The sequence below is a fragment of the Pelophylax lessonae genome (assembly GCF_965119305.1).
Source record: "Pelophylax lessonae genome assembly, chromosome: 1".
NCBI classification, from domain to species: domain Eukaryota; kingdom Metazoa; phylum Chordata; class Amphibia; order Anura; family Ranidae; genus Pelophylax; species Pelophylax lessonae.
This window is the reverse complement of record NC_138768.1, coordinates 390,958,668-390,975,475: the sequence shown is the minus strand read 5'-3', so window position 1 is coordinate 390,975,475 and position 16,808 is coordinate 390,958,668. Positions and strand designations below refer to the sequence as shown.

The window sequence follows — 16,808 nt, the reverse complement described above, 5'->3', positions numbered from 1 at the left end:
TTGTGTTGGGATGGATGACACAGGTAATGGGTTTAGTATAGAAGATGTGGAATAGTTTGTGTTGGGATGGAGGACACAGGTAAGGGGTTTAGTATAGTAGATGTGGAATAGTTTGTGTTGGGATGGATGACACAGGTAAGGGGTTTAGTATAGTAGATGTGGAATAGTTTGTGTTGGGATGGATGACACAGGTAAGGGGTTTAGTGTAGTAGATGTGGTATAGTTTGTTTTGGGATGGATGATACAGGTAAGGGGTTTAGTATAGTAGATGTGGAATAGTTTTTGTTGGGATGGATGACACAGATAAGGGGTTTAGTATAGTAGATGTGGAATAGTTTGTGTTGGGATGGATGACAAAGGTAAGGGATTAAGTATAGTAGATGTGGAATAGTTTGTGTTGGCATGGATGACACAGGTAAGGGATTTAGTATAGTAGATGTGGAATAGTTTGGGTTGGGATGGATGACACAGGTAAGGGGTTTAGTATAGTAGATGTGGAATAGTTTGTGTTGGGATGGATGACACAGGTAAGGGGTTTAGTATAGTAGATGTGGGATAGTTTTTGTTGGGATGGATGACACAGGTAAGGGGTTTAGTAGTAGATGTGGAATAGTTTGTGTTGGGATCAGTGGCGGCCGGTGTGTTGGGGGCGCAGGAGCGCCGCCCCCCCATCCATGCGTCCGGCCCCCTAATCTGCATGCAGGGCACCGGACGCATGGAGCTTAATGGGGATTTTTTTTTTTTTACATGACCCGATTAGAGCCAGAGGCTCTAATAGGGCGATGCAAAGGGTGGGCTCGGGGCGCAGAGCAGTGCGTCCCGAGCCCACCCATTGTGTGACAATAGCGAATGAAAATTCGCTATTGCCACACCGATCCTCCTCCTGGCCAATCAGGAAGCACGTCCGATACGCGCTTCCTGATTGGCTGCAAGGCAAACCTCATGCCATTGGCCGAGGAGGAGGCGGGAGCGGGAGGACTGTGGGAGATGCGCCGGGGGACAGAGTGAGGAGAAGCCGTCGCCGCCGCCAGGACTGAAGAGAAGCCGCCACCAGGAAGTGCATTGGTCTCGGGGGGGGGGGGGAAGCCCACACTGCATTGATGGGGGCACGCTGTGGCGCTCTGCATTGATTGGGGGGCATGCTGTGGCACTCTGCATTGATTGGTGGCATGCTGTGGCACTCTGCATTGATGGGGGCATGCTGTGGCACTCTTCATTGATTGGGGGCATGCTGTGGCACTCTGCATTGATTGGGGGCATGCTGTGGTACTCTGCATTGATTGGGGGGCATGCTGTGGCACTCTGCAATGATTGGGGACAATGCTATGGCACTCTACAATGATTGGGGGCAATGCTGTGGCACTCTGCAATGATTGGGGGCAATGCTGTGGCACTCTGCAATGATTGGGGGCAATGCTGTGGCGCTCTGCATTGATTGGGGGCACGCTGTGGCACTCTGCAATGATTGGGGGCACGCTGTGGCGCTCTGAATTGATTGGGGGCATGCTGTGGCGCTCTGCATTGATTGGGGGCATGCTTTGGCACTCTGCATTGATTGGGGGGCACGCTGTGGCATTCTGCATTGATTGGGGGCATGCTGTGGCATTCTGCATTGATTGGGGGGCATGCTGTGGCACTCTGCATTGATGGGGGCATGCTGTGGCACTCTGCATTGATTGGGGGGCACGCTGTGGCACTCTGCATTGATTGGGGGGCACGCTGTGGCACTCTGCTTTGATTGGGGGCACGCTGTGGCACTCTGAATTGATTGGGGGGCATGCTGTGGCATTCTGCATTGATTGGGGGGCATGCTGTGGCACTCCGCATTGATTGGGGGCACGCTGTGGCATTCTGCATTGATGGGGGCACGCTGTGGCACTCTGCATTGATTAGGGGACATGCTGTGGCATTCTGCATTGATTGGGGGGCATGCTGTGGCACTCTGCATTGATTGGGGGGGCACGCTGTGCCGCTCTGCATTGATTGGGGGGCATGCTGTGGCACTCTGCATTGATTGGGGGCACACTGTGCCGCTCTGCATTGATTGGGGGGCATGCTGTGGCACTCTGCATTGATTGGGGGCACGCTGTGGCATTCTGCATTGATGGGGCATGCTGTGGCACTCTGCATTGATTGGGGGCAGGCTGTGGCATTCTGCATTGATGAGGGCATGCTGTGGCACTCTGCATTGATTGGGAGCACGCTGTGGCATTCTGCATTGATAGGGGCATGCTGTGGCACTCTGCATTGATTGGGGGGCACGCTGTGGCATTCTGCATTGATTGGGGGGAATGCTGTGGCACTCTGCATTGATTGGGGGCACGCTGTGGAACTCTGCATTGATTGGGGGGCATGCTGTGGCATTCTGAATTGATTGGGGGGCATGCTGTGGCACTCTGCTTTGATTGGGGGGCATGCTGTGCCGCTCTGCATTGATTGGGGGGCATGCTGTGGCACTCTGCAATGATTGGGGACAATGCTATGGCACTCTGCAATGATTGGGGGCAATGCTGTGGCATTCTGCAATGATTCGGGGCAATGCTGTGGCACTCTGCAATGATTGGGGGCAATGCTGTGGCGCTCTGCATTGATTGGGGGCACGCTGTGGCACTCTGCAATGATTGGGGCACGCTGTGGCGCTCTGCATTGATTGGGGGGCATGCTGTGGCACTCTGCATTGATTGGGGGCATGCTGTGGCACTCTGCATTGATTGGGGGCACGCTGTGGAACTCTGCATTGATTGGGGGGGGGCATGCTGTGGCATTCTGAATTGATTGGGGGGCATGCTGTGGCACTCTGCATTGATTGGGGGGCATGCTGTGCCGCTCTGCATTGATTGGGGGGCATGCTGTGGCACTCTGCAATGATTGGGGACAATGCTATGGCACTCTGCAATGATTGGGGGCAATGCTGTGGCATTCTGCAATGATTTGTGGGCAATGCTGTGGCACTCTGCAATGATTGGGGGCAATGCTGTGGCGCTCTGCATTGATTGGGAGCACGCTGTGGCACTCTGCAATGATTGGGGCACGCTGTGGCGCTCTGCATTGATTGGGGGGCATGCTGTGGCACTCTGCATTGATTGGGGGCATGCTGTGGCACTCTGCATTGATTGGGGGGCACGCTGTGGCATTCTGCATTGATTGGGGGCATGCTGTGGCACTCTGCATTGATTGGGGGCACGCTGTGGCATTCTGCATTGATGGGGGCATGCTGTGGCACTCTGCATTGATTGGGGGCATGCTGTGGCGCTCTGCATTGATTGGGGGCACGCTGTGGCACTCTGCATTTATTGGGGGGCACTCTGTGGCGCTCTGCACTGATTGGGGGCACGCTGTGGCACTCTGCATTGATTGGGGGCACGCTGTGGCACTCTGCATTGATTGGGGGCATGCTGTGGCACTCTGCATTGATTGGGAGCATGCTGTGGCACTCTGCATTGATTGGGGGGCATGCTGTGGCACTCTGCATTGATTGGGGGGCACGCTGTGGCACTCTGCATTGATTGGGGGGCATGCTGTGGCACTCTGCATTGATGGGGGGCACGCTGGTCACTCATTTTTCTGTTTGCGCCCCCCCAAAAATGTTGAGCACCAGCTGCCACTGGTTGGGATGGATGATACAGGTAAGGGGTTTAGTATAGTAGATGTGGAATAGTTTGTGTTGGGATGATTGACTCAGGTAAGGGGTTTAGTATAGTAGATGGGATAGATGACACAGATGGTGTATTGTAGTGCAGAGAGGAGAGGAGAGGAATGCGATGTGTAGAGGAGGATGGAGGGGGGAGTCCTGGGAGAAGGTGGGAGGGCGGTGACAGCTGGAGTTGGGAAGCTGAATAGAAATGTGGGAGGAGCGATGAGGGGAGCCGCCGCCTTCCCGTCCAATGAGAGAAGGGTGGAAGTCGTCCAAGTGGTAAAGCGGCGGTGCTGTGAGCTGCCTGATGTGCTGAGCAGAGCAGACTGACAGACAGGGGGGCCGGGGAGACACACCGCCTGCCAACACAACTCCAGAATAAAAAAAAAAAAAAAAAAAAAAAACAGTCGGGATCGGCCTCTCCTGGATCGCGTTCAAGTCCGCCCGGCACAGCCAGCCTCCAGGAGTGCAGGATCGCAGCTCCAGCTACTACTACAACTACTACAACAACTACTACTTTGATTGACTTCACCCTGCCCTGTGCCAGGACCGCCGCCCGCTATTTATAAACAAACACGTCACCCCTAGAAAACAAATAAAACACAGCAGCAGAAATAAGTGTCACCTAAGACATGTGAGGAGCCCAGCCAGGAGCCCTGTCATTTAATGCACTACACTGCCATGGTATGTGTTACTTCTGGGTGCTGTCATAGCGATTGTGGGGGAAGGGAGGGAGGGAGGGGGTGCCCAGAACTTGTGTGGGCCACCCTCGGAGGATTTCATCTTGTGGGATCGGATTGGTTGTCTGCTTTTGGCAGCATCTGGATGTGGGTCACACTTCTGTGCCAGCAATCCGTGCAGGGACAAGAGGGCAAGACTTGGCACCCATCCTGCCAGGCACCACCCCCAGCCCTCTGATCACACCACTGACTTATATACATACCCTATGTTTCATGGCATGGGGGGCACATCTCATCCTGCCTGCACCGATCACCTTATTTAACCTTTACATTTCTTCCATGTCAGGGTGTGTACCCAGCAGAGGAGAGCCTTCCTATGTATGTGTAGGTGTGCCCTCCTCATCTAGGGGTTCATCCTGCCAGCACATCTCACCATACCCTATAGACACTTACACAGGTCCAATACTACCAGGAGCAATATTCAACTCCTATAGCTCATACTTACCTTATAGAGATCTATTCACACTTAGGGAGAGTCTGCCACTGATTTATAGGTTACCCTATAGGTATGTATACACACCTAGGGAAGAGCTGTCACTAATTTCTATGTTACCCTATAGGTATGTATATACACCTAGGGAAGCTCAATACTGTCAGGAGTTGTCAAAGATTTATAGGTATGTATAGACACTTCATAAAGTTTAATACTGCCAGAAGTTGTCACTGATGTATATGTTACCCTATAGACATCTTACATGTTACTGTATGTATAGACACTTCATAAAGTTTAATACTGCCTGAAGTTGTCACTGATGTATATGTTACCCTATAGACATCTTACATGTTACTGTATGTATAGACACTTCATAAAGCTTAATACTGCCAGAAGTTGTCACTGATGTATATGTTACCCTATAGACATCTTACATGTTACTGTATGTATAGACACTTCATAAAGTTTAATACTGCCTGAAGTTGTCACTGATTTATATGTTACCCTATAGACATCTTACATGTTACTGTATGTATAGACACTTCATAAAGTTTAATACTGCCAGAAGTTGTCACTGATGTATATGTTACCCTATAGACATCTTACATGTTACTGTATGTATAGACACTTCATAAAGTTTAATACTACCAGAAGTTGTCACTGATGTATATGTTACCCTATAGACATCTTACATGTTACTGTATGTATAGACACTTCATAAAGTTTAATACTACCAGAAGTTGTCACTGATGTATATGTTACCCTATAGACATCTTACATGTTACTGTATGTATAGACACTTCATAAAGTTTAATACTGCCAGAAGTTGTCACTGATTTATATGTTACCCTATAGACACCCTACATGTAACTGTATGTATAGACACTTCATAAAGTTTAATACTGCCTGAAGTTGTCACTGATTTATATGTTACCCTATAGACATCTTACATGTTACTGTATGTATAGACACTTCATAAAGTTTAATACTGCCAGAAGTTGTCACTGATGTATATGTTACCCTATAGACATCTTACATGTTACTGTATGTATAGACACTTCATAAAGTTTAATACTGCCAGAAGTTGTCACTGATGTATATGTTACCCTATATACATCCTACATGTAACTGTATGTATTGACACTTCATAAAGTTTAATACTGCCAGAAGTTGTCACTGATGTATATGTTACCCTATAGGCATCTTACATGTTACTGTATGTATAGACACTTCATAAAGTTTAATACTGCCAGAAGTTGTCACTGATGTATATGTTACCCTATAGACATCATATATGTTACTGTATGTATAGACACTTCATAAAGTTTAATACTGCCAGAAGTTGTCACTGATTTATATGTTACCCTATAGACATCATATATGTTACTGTATGTATAGACACTTCATAAAGTTTAATACTGCCAGAAGTTGTCACTGATTTATATGTTACCCTATAGACATCATATATGTTACTGTATGTATAGACACTTCATAAAGTTTAATACTGCCAGAAGTTGTCACTGATGTATATGTTACCCTATAGACATCTTACATGTTACTGTATGTATAGACACTTCATAAAGTTTAATACTGCCTGAAGTTGTCACTGATTTATATGTTACCCTATAGACACCATATATGTTACTGTATGTATAGACACTTATGGAAGTTTAATCTTTCCAGAAAATGTCACTGATGTACACGTTACCCTATAGACATCATGCATTTAACTGTATGGATAGACACTTAATGCCAGAAGTTGTCACTGATTTCTATGTTACCCTATAGACACCTTATATGTTATTGTTGTATGTATAGACACTTCATAAAGCTTAATGCTGCCAGAAGTTGTCACTAATGTATGTGTTACCCTATAGAGATTTTACATGTTACTGTATGTATAGACACTTCATAAAGTTTATTACTACCAGAAGTTGTCACTGATATATGTGTTACCCTATAGACATCTTACATGTTACTGTATGTATAGACACTTCATAAAGTTTAATACTGCCTGAAGTTGTCACTGATTTCTATGTTACCCTATAGACACCTTACATGTTATTGAATGTATAGACCACTTAACAAAGCTTAATGCTGCCAGAAGTTGTCACTGATGTATGTGTTACCCTATAGAAGTCTTACATGTTACTGTATGTATAGACCCTTAATGAAGTCTAATACTGGCAGAAGATGTCACTAATGTATATGTTACCCTGTAGATATATAGATGCCTATGGAAATTCAATACTGGCATGAGCTGCCATTGATGTATATTACACTAAACCTAGATGTCTTACTTTATGCATAGACACTTCAGGAAGCTTACTGCTGCCAGAAGTTGTTACCAATGTATATGTTACCCTCAAGATACATATGAACACATATGGAAGTTAATTACTAGCTCAAGCTGCCAATTATTTATGTTACTCAGATAACTAGATATCTTACTGATTTATATGTTACCCTATACAAAGAAATGTTACTGTATGTATAGACTCTTCAGGAAGGTTACTTCCAGGAGCTATCACTGATTTATATGTTACACTATACCTAGACATGTTACATCTTTCTGTATGAATAGACACTTATAGAACTTTAATACTGACAGGGCCTGTCACTGATTTATGTAAACCTGTAGACATTTTACATATTTCTATATGTATAAACACATATGGAACTTTAATACTGGCAGAAGCTGTCACTGATTTACATGTTATGCTATATATACAAATGTTACTGTATATATATATATATATATATATATATATATATATATATATATATATATATATTTATACACCTTACAAGTTACTGTATACATAGACACCTATGGAAGTTAAACACTACTATTGGCTTGCAGCAGGAGATTTTATTGATTGCTGAAAGTTGTTAGAAGGGATTGTTTCAATTTTCTTTTTTGTTGTTCTGAATTTCTTTGTAACAATTTGGATTAAAAAAAAAGAAAATTGTATTGCCATGTTACAGTATATACATAGACATGTTACTATGTACATATACATGTTGCTGTATACACATAGACATTTTGGAAGTTAGATACTATTATTATCTTGCAGCAAGAGACTCCACTGATTGCTGAAAATGTTTAGAAGAACTTGTCTAGCTTCTATCATCCTTGTAATTTTTATTGTGACACCATGGATTAAAAAGTAGTATCACCATGCCACTGCATATACATAGATATGTTACAGTATATACATAGACTCCTATGGAAGCTAATACCATTGGCTTGCAGTAGGAGCTTTAATTGGTGAAAGTTGTTATCTTGCTTGGCTTCTGTGATTGTTCTAATTTTCTTTCTAACACTTTAAATTGGAAGTTTAATACTTGTAGGAGCTTTCACTGATTTATAAGTCACCCTATTCATAGATATGTTACTGTATATACATAGGCACCTATGGAAGTTAAATACTTGTAGGAGTTGTCACTGATTTATAAGTCACCCTATACATAGATATTATACTGTATATGCATAGGCACCTATGGAAGTTAAATACTTGTAGGAGCTTTCACTGATTTATAAGTCAACCTATTCATAGATATGTTACTGTATATACATAGGCACCCATGGAAGTTAAATACTTGTAGGAGTTGTCACTGATTTATAAGTCACCCTATACATAGATATTATACTGTATATGCATAGGCACCTATGGAAGTTAAATACTTGTAGGAGCTTTCACTGATTTATAAGTCACCCTATTCATAGATATGTTACTGTATATACATAGGCACCTATGGAAGTTAAATACTTGTAGGAGCTTTTACTGATTTATACGTCAACCTATTCATAGATATGTTACTGTATATACATAGGCACCTATGGAAGTTAAATACTTGTAGGAGCTTTTACTGATTTATAAGTCAACCTATTCATAGATATGTTACTGTATATACATAGGCACCTATGGAAGTTAAATACTTGTAGGAGCTTTCACTGATTTATAAGTCACCCTATACATAGATATTATACTGTATATACATAGGCACCTATGGAAGTTAAATACTTGTAGGAGCTTTCACTGATTTATAAGTCACCCTATTCATAGATATGTTACTGTATGTACATAGGCACCTATGGAAGTTAAATACTTGTAGGAGCTTTCACTGATTTATAAGTCACCCTATTCATAGATATGTTACTATATGTACATAGGCACCTATGGAAGTTAAATACTTGTAGGAGCTTTCACTGATTTATAAGTCACCCTATTCATAGATATGTTACTGTATATACATAGGCACCTATGGAAGTTAAATACTTGTAGGAGCTTTCACTGATTTATAAGTCACCCTATACATAGATATGTTACTGTATATACATAGGCACCCATGGAAGTTAAATACTTGTAGGAGCTTTCACTGATTTATAAGTCACCCTATACATACATATGTTACTGTATATACATAGGCACCTATGGAAGTTAAATACTTGTAGGAGCTTTCACTGATTTATAAGTCACCCTATACATACATATGTTACTGTATATACATAGGCACCTATGGAAGTTAAATACTTGTAGGAGCTTTCACTGATTTATAAGTCACCCTATACATAGATATTATACTGTATATACATAGGCACCCATGGAAGTTAAATACTTGTGAGAGTTGTCACTGATTTTCACATTAATCTATACATAGATATGTTACTGTATATACATAGACACCTATAGAATTTAAATAATTGTGAGAGTTGTCACTGATTTACATGTCACTCTATACATATATATGTATACATAGCCACCTATGGAAGCTAAAGATTTTATTGGCTTGCATCTGGAGCTTTCATTGATTGCTGAAAGTTGTTAACGCTTGCTTGTCTTCTGATATTGATCCAATTTTCCCCCTCTAATATCAGCATGTTACTGTATACATAAATACCTATAGAAAATAAGCCTTATCTTTTGGCCTGCAGAAGGGGCTTTCATTGTTCGCTGAAGGATGTTAGAAGAGCCTAGCTAGCTTCTCTCATTTTTCTGTAATGATTTGGATTAAAAATAGTATCACCATGTTACTGTATACCTAGACACGTTACATACATAGACATCTTGCATGTCACTTTATACGTAGACACCTGTGGACCTTAAGCATTGTTATTGGCCTGCAGCAGGAGCTTTCACTGATTGCTAACAATTGTTAGAAGAGCTTGTTTAGCTTCTGTTTTTGTTCTGAGTGTAACACTTTGGATACAAAGTAGCAGGGTTACTAAATACATAGACATGTCACATGGTATTGTATACATAGACACAAGTTGAACATTACTGCTGGTTTGCATTTGGTGCTTTCACTGATTGCTGAAAGTTGTTAGAAAAGCGTGTTTAGTTTCTGCCACTGATCTGATTTTCTTTGTAACACTTTGGATTAAAAAATATAGTACCATGTTACTGTACACAATACATTTTATTGTATGCATAGAGACCTGTGATAGGGGAATACTACTACTAGGTTTGCAGCAAGAGGTTTCACAGATTGGTGAAAGTTGTTAGAAAAGCGTGTTTAGTTTCTGCCACTGATCTGATTTTCTTTGTAACACTTTGGAATATAGTACCATGTTACTGTATACATGTTATTGTATGCATAGAGACCTGTGAAATGGGGAATACTACTACTAGGTTTGCAGCAAGAGGTTTCACAGATTGGTGAAAGTTGTTAAAATAGCTTGCTTAGATCTGATTTTCTTTGTAACACATTTGATGAAAATAAATAAATAAATATAAAAAAATAAATATATATATATATATATACACATATACACATATATATACACATATATATACACATATATATATATATATATATATATATATATATATACACACATATATATATATATATATACACACATATATATATATATATATATATATATATATATACACACATATATATATATATATATATATATATATATACTATATATAAAATCAGTATGTTAGTGTAATGTGCTCCTAGGCAGGCAGGCAGTCATAAATCTGGTGTGTTTTCCATGTGGGCACTGACTTATGTCTGCTATTTCCTGTCTGTATACCCCTAGGTATGTCAGTTTCCTATATATCCCTGCCACCTTCCCCTCCTCTGCAGCTCTTATGTGTCACACTCTAACTCCGTTCTGGTTCACGCTAATCTGCACACATTGTTCCACATCCATATTTACAATATTTATGTACTCCCGGCGGTTTATGTTTTGATATTATGACTGGTCTGTAAATCCTCATGAACGTGATCCCTTCTGCTCTACACCTGTTATGCATTCTGTAGGTTACAATGCTCTTCCTTGAAAATATCTTTGGAATGATCAAATCATCCATACTACATTACCTTGGAATGCTGCGGCTGGGGTTGTATATCACTTCTCACTTCTTATTAATGTTCTTCTTTATAATAGTTTATGTTCACATAAGTGGTGGCGGAGGGGGAGGGGGGGGGTGGGGGTGGGTAAGACCAATAATCACTTGTCATGGGTACATGTATTAATTGTGCCCCTTAACTGTGTTCAAATGTATTACAGACTTCAAATAGAGTTTACGTTAACAATCAGAGCCCCCCTGCCATTTCCCAGGAGTACACTGACCTCTATTGTTTGCATTTGAGCCAATAATTGGATTCCCTTTTTGTGCTAAAACCCAGGATCGAACCAGGGTAATTGGATTCGTTTAACTGCATTTTGTTGCCTAAGGATTGTCACATTTTAATAGAAATATGCCGAAGGTTGGCCAAACATTATACCATTTATTTGTACGATTTTCCTTTAGATTTACCAAAACCATATAATAATAATAGGAGGTTGAACTTAAAAACTTTCAATTTGTATGCAATCAGGCAGGCCCTCGTACTACATAGTTGAAGGTAAATCTAAAGGAAATTGAATAAAAAAATAAGTGTAAGGCTGGCCATACATTACCCAAGTTTCTTGTTTAATTTCCTATAGATTTACCTTCAACTATGTAGTGCAAGGGCCTGCCGGATTGCATACAAATTGAAAGTGTTTAGGTTTGACCTCATATTATAAGATTTTGGTAAATCTAAAGGAAAATTGTATAATGTAAGGCCAGCCTAACTATCTCGGTATGCGTAAGGCCTCATGCACACAGGGTTTTGTATTTTATTTTTACTCCTGGTAGGAAAAAAGCTGCCTAACCACTTCACCTCCAGAAGATTTACCCCTCTTCATAACCAGGCCATTTTTGCGATACGGCACTGCGTTACTTTAACTGACAGTTGCGCTGTTGTGCGACGCCGTACCTAAATAAAATGTGTCCTTTTTTCCCACAAATAAAGCTTTACTTTGGTGGTATTTGATCACCACCTTTTTTATTTTTTGCGCTATAAACAAAAAATGACAGACATTTTTGAAAATAAAAATAAATAAATTTTTTTATTTTCTGCTATAAACATATGCAATAAAAAAAATTGAAAACAATCGAATTTCTTCATTAAATTATGCCAATAGGTATTCTGTTACATATTTTTGGTAAAAAAAAATTCCCACTAAGCGTATATTGATTGGTTTGCGTAAAAGTTATAGCGATATATTTTTTTTATATTTTTTTTATTTATTGATTTTTTTTTATACTAGTAATGGCGCCAATCAGCGACTTATAGCGGGACTGTGATATTGCAGCAGACAATTCAGACACTAACTGACACTTTTTGGGGACCAGTGAATTTAATACAGTAATCAGTGCTAAATATATGCACTGTCACTGTACTAATGGCACTGGCTGGGAAGGGGTTAACATCAGGGGTGATCAAAGGAATAACTGTGTGCCTAGCCAGTGCTTGTGTACTGTAGGGGAGGTTCTTTTACTAGGGGAAGGCATTCATCCATGTTCCTGGTTTGCAAAGACAAAGGATCAATGCCTTCCCAACTGACAAAACCGTGACATGCCTTGTTTATATAGGCAGACCACTGTTCTGGCTCTCTACCTAATGATTGGTGGGTGCCTGTGGACACCGAGTCCACGGTACCTGCAGATCAGCTCCCGCTGTGTATAATCACAGTGGGAGTGGGTCAGCAGGGGTACGCATGGGCACCCCAGACCCGGAAGTGCAGGATCACATACTAGGTACGTGACCCTGTGCAACAGTCACCGTGCTGCTGTATGTGTAAGTTATACAATCGATAAGCAGTTAAATAAGGTACCTAAAGTCGCATATTGAACATGCGTTTAGTCTCGTCAAGATATTTTTCTTCTCCAAAGCTTCTCTCTTGAATGCGCTGGTGATGGGGTTTTTTTCAGCCTGTAAACGCTCTTCTTCTTTTATGCCTGTAAACGCCTATGTGTGCAAGGCTACATAGAGGTGCTTGGCTTTTAAGTGATAAGGTGAGTAATGTGTAAGGTGTAACAGCACCAAAATACACTTTGGGTTCTCTCTCTCTCTCTCTCTCTCTATATATATATATATATATATATATAAACTGTATATACAGTATATTCACAGTATATACACTAGGGATGCACCGATCCGACTTTTTTGGATCTGATACCGATACCGATATCTGGCGTTGTGAAATCGCCGATACCGGAACCGATCTGGAGCTACACACAAAGCAAGCGGCTGCAGTACATAGCAAAGCCGCTGCTTCATGTGTGTGGCTCCTCCATTCACAGGTGGAGTGCATCTGATATCACTCCGCCTGTGAGCCGGACCTATACAGGAAGTAGCGGCTCCCATCCCATACTACTACTGCACCTAGTAAGGGATGGCTGGGCCGTTACTAAGCAAAAACCAGATCAGCCAGTGGATCGGTCAATGTTACCGATCCCCCAATCCATCAAAAATGGCCATATCGGGGCCGATATCTGATCCGAATATCGGATCGGTGCATCCCTAATATACACACTATATTGCCAAAAAAAATGTAGCGCCTGCCTTTATACGCACATGAACTTTAATGGCATCCCAGTCTTACTTCGTAGGGTTCAATATCAAGTTGACTCACCCTTTGCAGCTATAAAAACTTCAATTCTTCTGGGAAGGCTGTCCACAAGGCACTGAGGTGGACGAGAAGACCTGGTTCGCAGTCTCCACTCTAATTCATCCCAAAGGTGTTCTCTCAGGTTGAGGTGAGGACTCTGTGCAGGGTAGTCAAGTTCCTCCACCCCAAACTCGCTCATCCATGTCTTTATGGACCTTGCTTTGTGCACTGGTGCACAGTCATGTTGGAACAGGAAGGGGCCATCTCCAAATTGTTCCTACAAAGTTGGGAGCATGAAGTTGTCAAAAATGGTTTGGTAGGCTGACGCCTTAAGAGTTTCCTTCACTGGAACTAAGGAGCCAAGCCCAACCCCTAAGAAACAACCCCACACCATAATCCCCCCTCCACAAAATGATTTGGACCAGTTCACAAAGCAAGGCCCATAAAGACATGGATGAGTGAGTTTAGGGTGGAGGAACTTGACAGGAGTCCTGACCTCAACCGAATAGAACACCTTTGGGATTAATTAGAGCACAGACTGCGAGCTAGTGCTTCTCGTCCACATCAGTACCTGACCTTAACAAATGCACTTCTGGAAGAAGGGTCAAACATTCCCATAGACACACTCCTAAACCTTGTGGACAGCCTTCCCAGAAGAGTTGAAGCTGTTATAGCTGCAAAGTGTGGGCCAACTCAATATTGAACCCTGTGGACAGACATATAAGATAAGACTGGAATACTATTAAAGTATATGTGCGTGTAAATGCAAGCAACCCAATCGTTTTGGTAATAAAGTGTGTAAATATATTACAGATCTTACTTAAAAGTTATGCAAGAAAGACTATGCTATGCATACAGATCCTAGCCTTTGTAGTATAATGTGTGTATACATCATGTGGCCATATGCTCCGTCCCTCCCAATTATTCGCCTGTGATCACTTAACAGTGTGTGTAATAGAATAGTAAATGTTCAGCTGCTGTATGTATATGACCCCGTCTGGGACTGTGAGTTAAGAAATTGTCAGGTTGGAGTGGGTGTGACAGTTCTTCTTTACTTTGACACAAGGAGCTGAGGTGGCGTGATCTGAATTATTATTAGTGCGCTGAACATGCTTGTCTCTCCCCCCTCCCCCCTTTCTGCTGTTTGTGAGAGCAGCCTGCCATTGAACTTGAGACAGGACAGACAAGATCTGCACTTTTTTAAGTACAGTAGCTGCCAGGGAAAAGGCGCCAAACACACAGAATTAACTCTTACTTTCACTGATCCCTTCTGTCCAGCTGTTTCAGAAAAGCTAGGAATGCAATTAAAAGACATCAGCTGACAGCTAAGGCAAACAATGGCACACACGGAAAACTTATAGTCAGTCATTTAAATTGATCATGTTAATACATTTATTCAAAATATTCATAGTTGCTAAATATCCCTGGCTGATTAAAGTATTTACTACAGTGACTGGTTGCTCTCCATTGCATCCACCTAGGCTTCAGGCAAACACTTTTCGGGAATTAGAATGAAAACAGGCTTATTATTGGTTGCTTTGGGAAACAAATACATTTTAAAGCAATATCCTTTAACATGCTGACCGTGTTATTCATAAATTAAGGACTACACCTACGCCCTAACAACTCTTTTCTGGCAGTGTGACCCTTAGAAATGGCATGCACCAGACTCAGAAATACCTGCTACGTGTTTCAGTATCTTTTTTGAAATGTGCGAAAAGTTGGGTAGTTGTTAATAAAGCCACTCTTACAAAGGGTCTCTATGGCTGCACCAAAAAAAATAACATAATTACTTCCAGGTAAAAGATAACAAAACTAGAGGTAATGAAACCAACTCTAAAGCCCAGTACACATGGGCCAAATGTTGGGTGACATCAGCTGCTTCAATAAAAACTGGCCGTGTGTAAGACAGCCAGTCCAGCTTTCCCCTGTCAGAACACAAAAGAAAAGCAGGGGAGATCGCTGTACTAATGTCGGATCATTAGTTTTTGTTTGTTAAATCTGCTGGGTTGAACGAAAAAAAATAAATAAATAGTAGTGTGTACTAGGTGTACAGAGACAGGCACAGTGCCTATCTCTGTATGCTGCATAGCAGAGTGCCATGTTTGCTACCGCTACTTCTTCCCCGCCGGTCACTGGTTGTTAAGAACGCTGTCAGCTTCTCAGCCAACAAACCAGTGACATTGACAGTGGGCAGAGCCTGGTGGGGTTTCAGAAACACTAGTTTTCTATAAGGTTCGCTCTTTTCTTGTGGTTAACATCAAGCAGTGGGTGGGAGTGGGATAGCCAACAGCAAGCTGTCTATTGACTTTGGACCCGCCCACTGCCTGCTGTCAATCACAAAATGAGCAGACCTGATAGGGAACAAATGTCTCTAAATCTCCATCAGATCATGGTCTGCCCACCCCGTACAAAACTCCACAGATGCCGTGCTATCTATGTGACAACTACAGTGGTGGGGAGAAGGGAGAGGGGGGTCAGCTGCATAGAGTATCTGTATGAACACTCCATACTGCAATGGTTTCCCAGAGGTACATGAATCTGTTTGTCTGCACCAACATTTGTCCTGCGGAGGCAATATGGGATTCCAAGAACGTCTTAGACCAGGGGTGTCAAACTTAATTTAATCGCGGGCCGCATCAGCATTATGATTACCCTCAAAAGGGCTGGTTGTATCTGTAAGACTAGATGTCAAGAGCATCCCCTATCCGCGGGCCGCATCAGCATTATGATTACCCTCAAAAGGGCTGGTTGTATCTGTAAGACTAGATGTCAAGAGCATCCCCTACCCGCGGGCCGCATCAGCATTATGATTACCCTCAAAAGGTCTGGTTGTATCTGTAAGACTAGATGTCAAGAGCATCCCCTACCCGCGGGCCGCATCAGCATTATGATTACCCTCAAAAGGGCTGGTTGTATCTGTAAGACTAGATGTCAAGAGCATCCCCTACCCTTACATAAGACGTCAAGAGCCTCTCCACCATCAAAAGTTGATTCCCCCACCCTCCCTTACATCACAGTTAACCTCCCTTACCTTGTGGTGCTGCTGGGAAGAAG

General features: G+C 42.2%; 1 protein-coding gene across 2 annotated transcripts in view; it reads left to right on the top strand.

Moving 5' to 3' along the window:
• The window catches only part of NFIB (nuclear factor I B), a 402,638-nt gene that overhangs the window by 67,931 nt on the left and 317,899 nt on the right, over window positions 1-16,808 (top strand). Inside the window, exon 1 of one of the 2 annotated variants that reach the window (XM_082244099.1) lies at window positions 4,028-4,318. The exons of the other annotated variant lie outside the window; for it this stretch is intronic. Coding sequence (XP_082100225.1) covers window positions 4,301-4,318 — 18 coding nt within the window. The 5' untranslated portion in view covers window positions 4,028-4,300. Of the gene's footprint in view, window positions 1-4,027; window positions 4,319-16,808 lie in introns of those variants that run through there. 2 annotated transcript variants of the gene reach the window in all.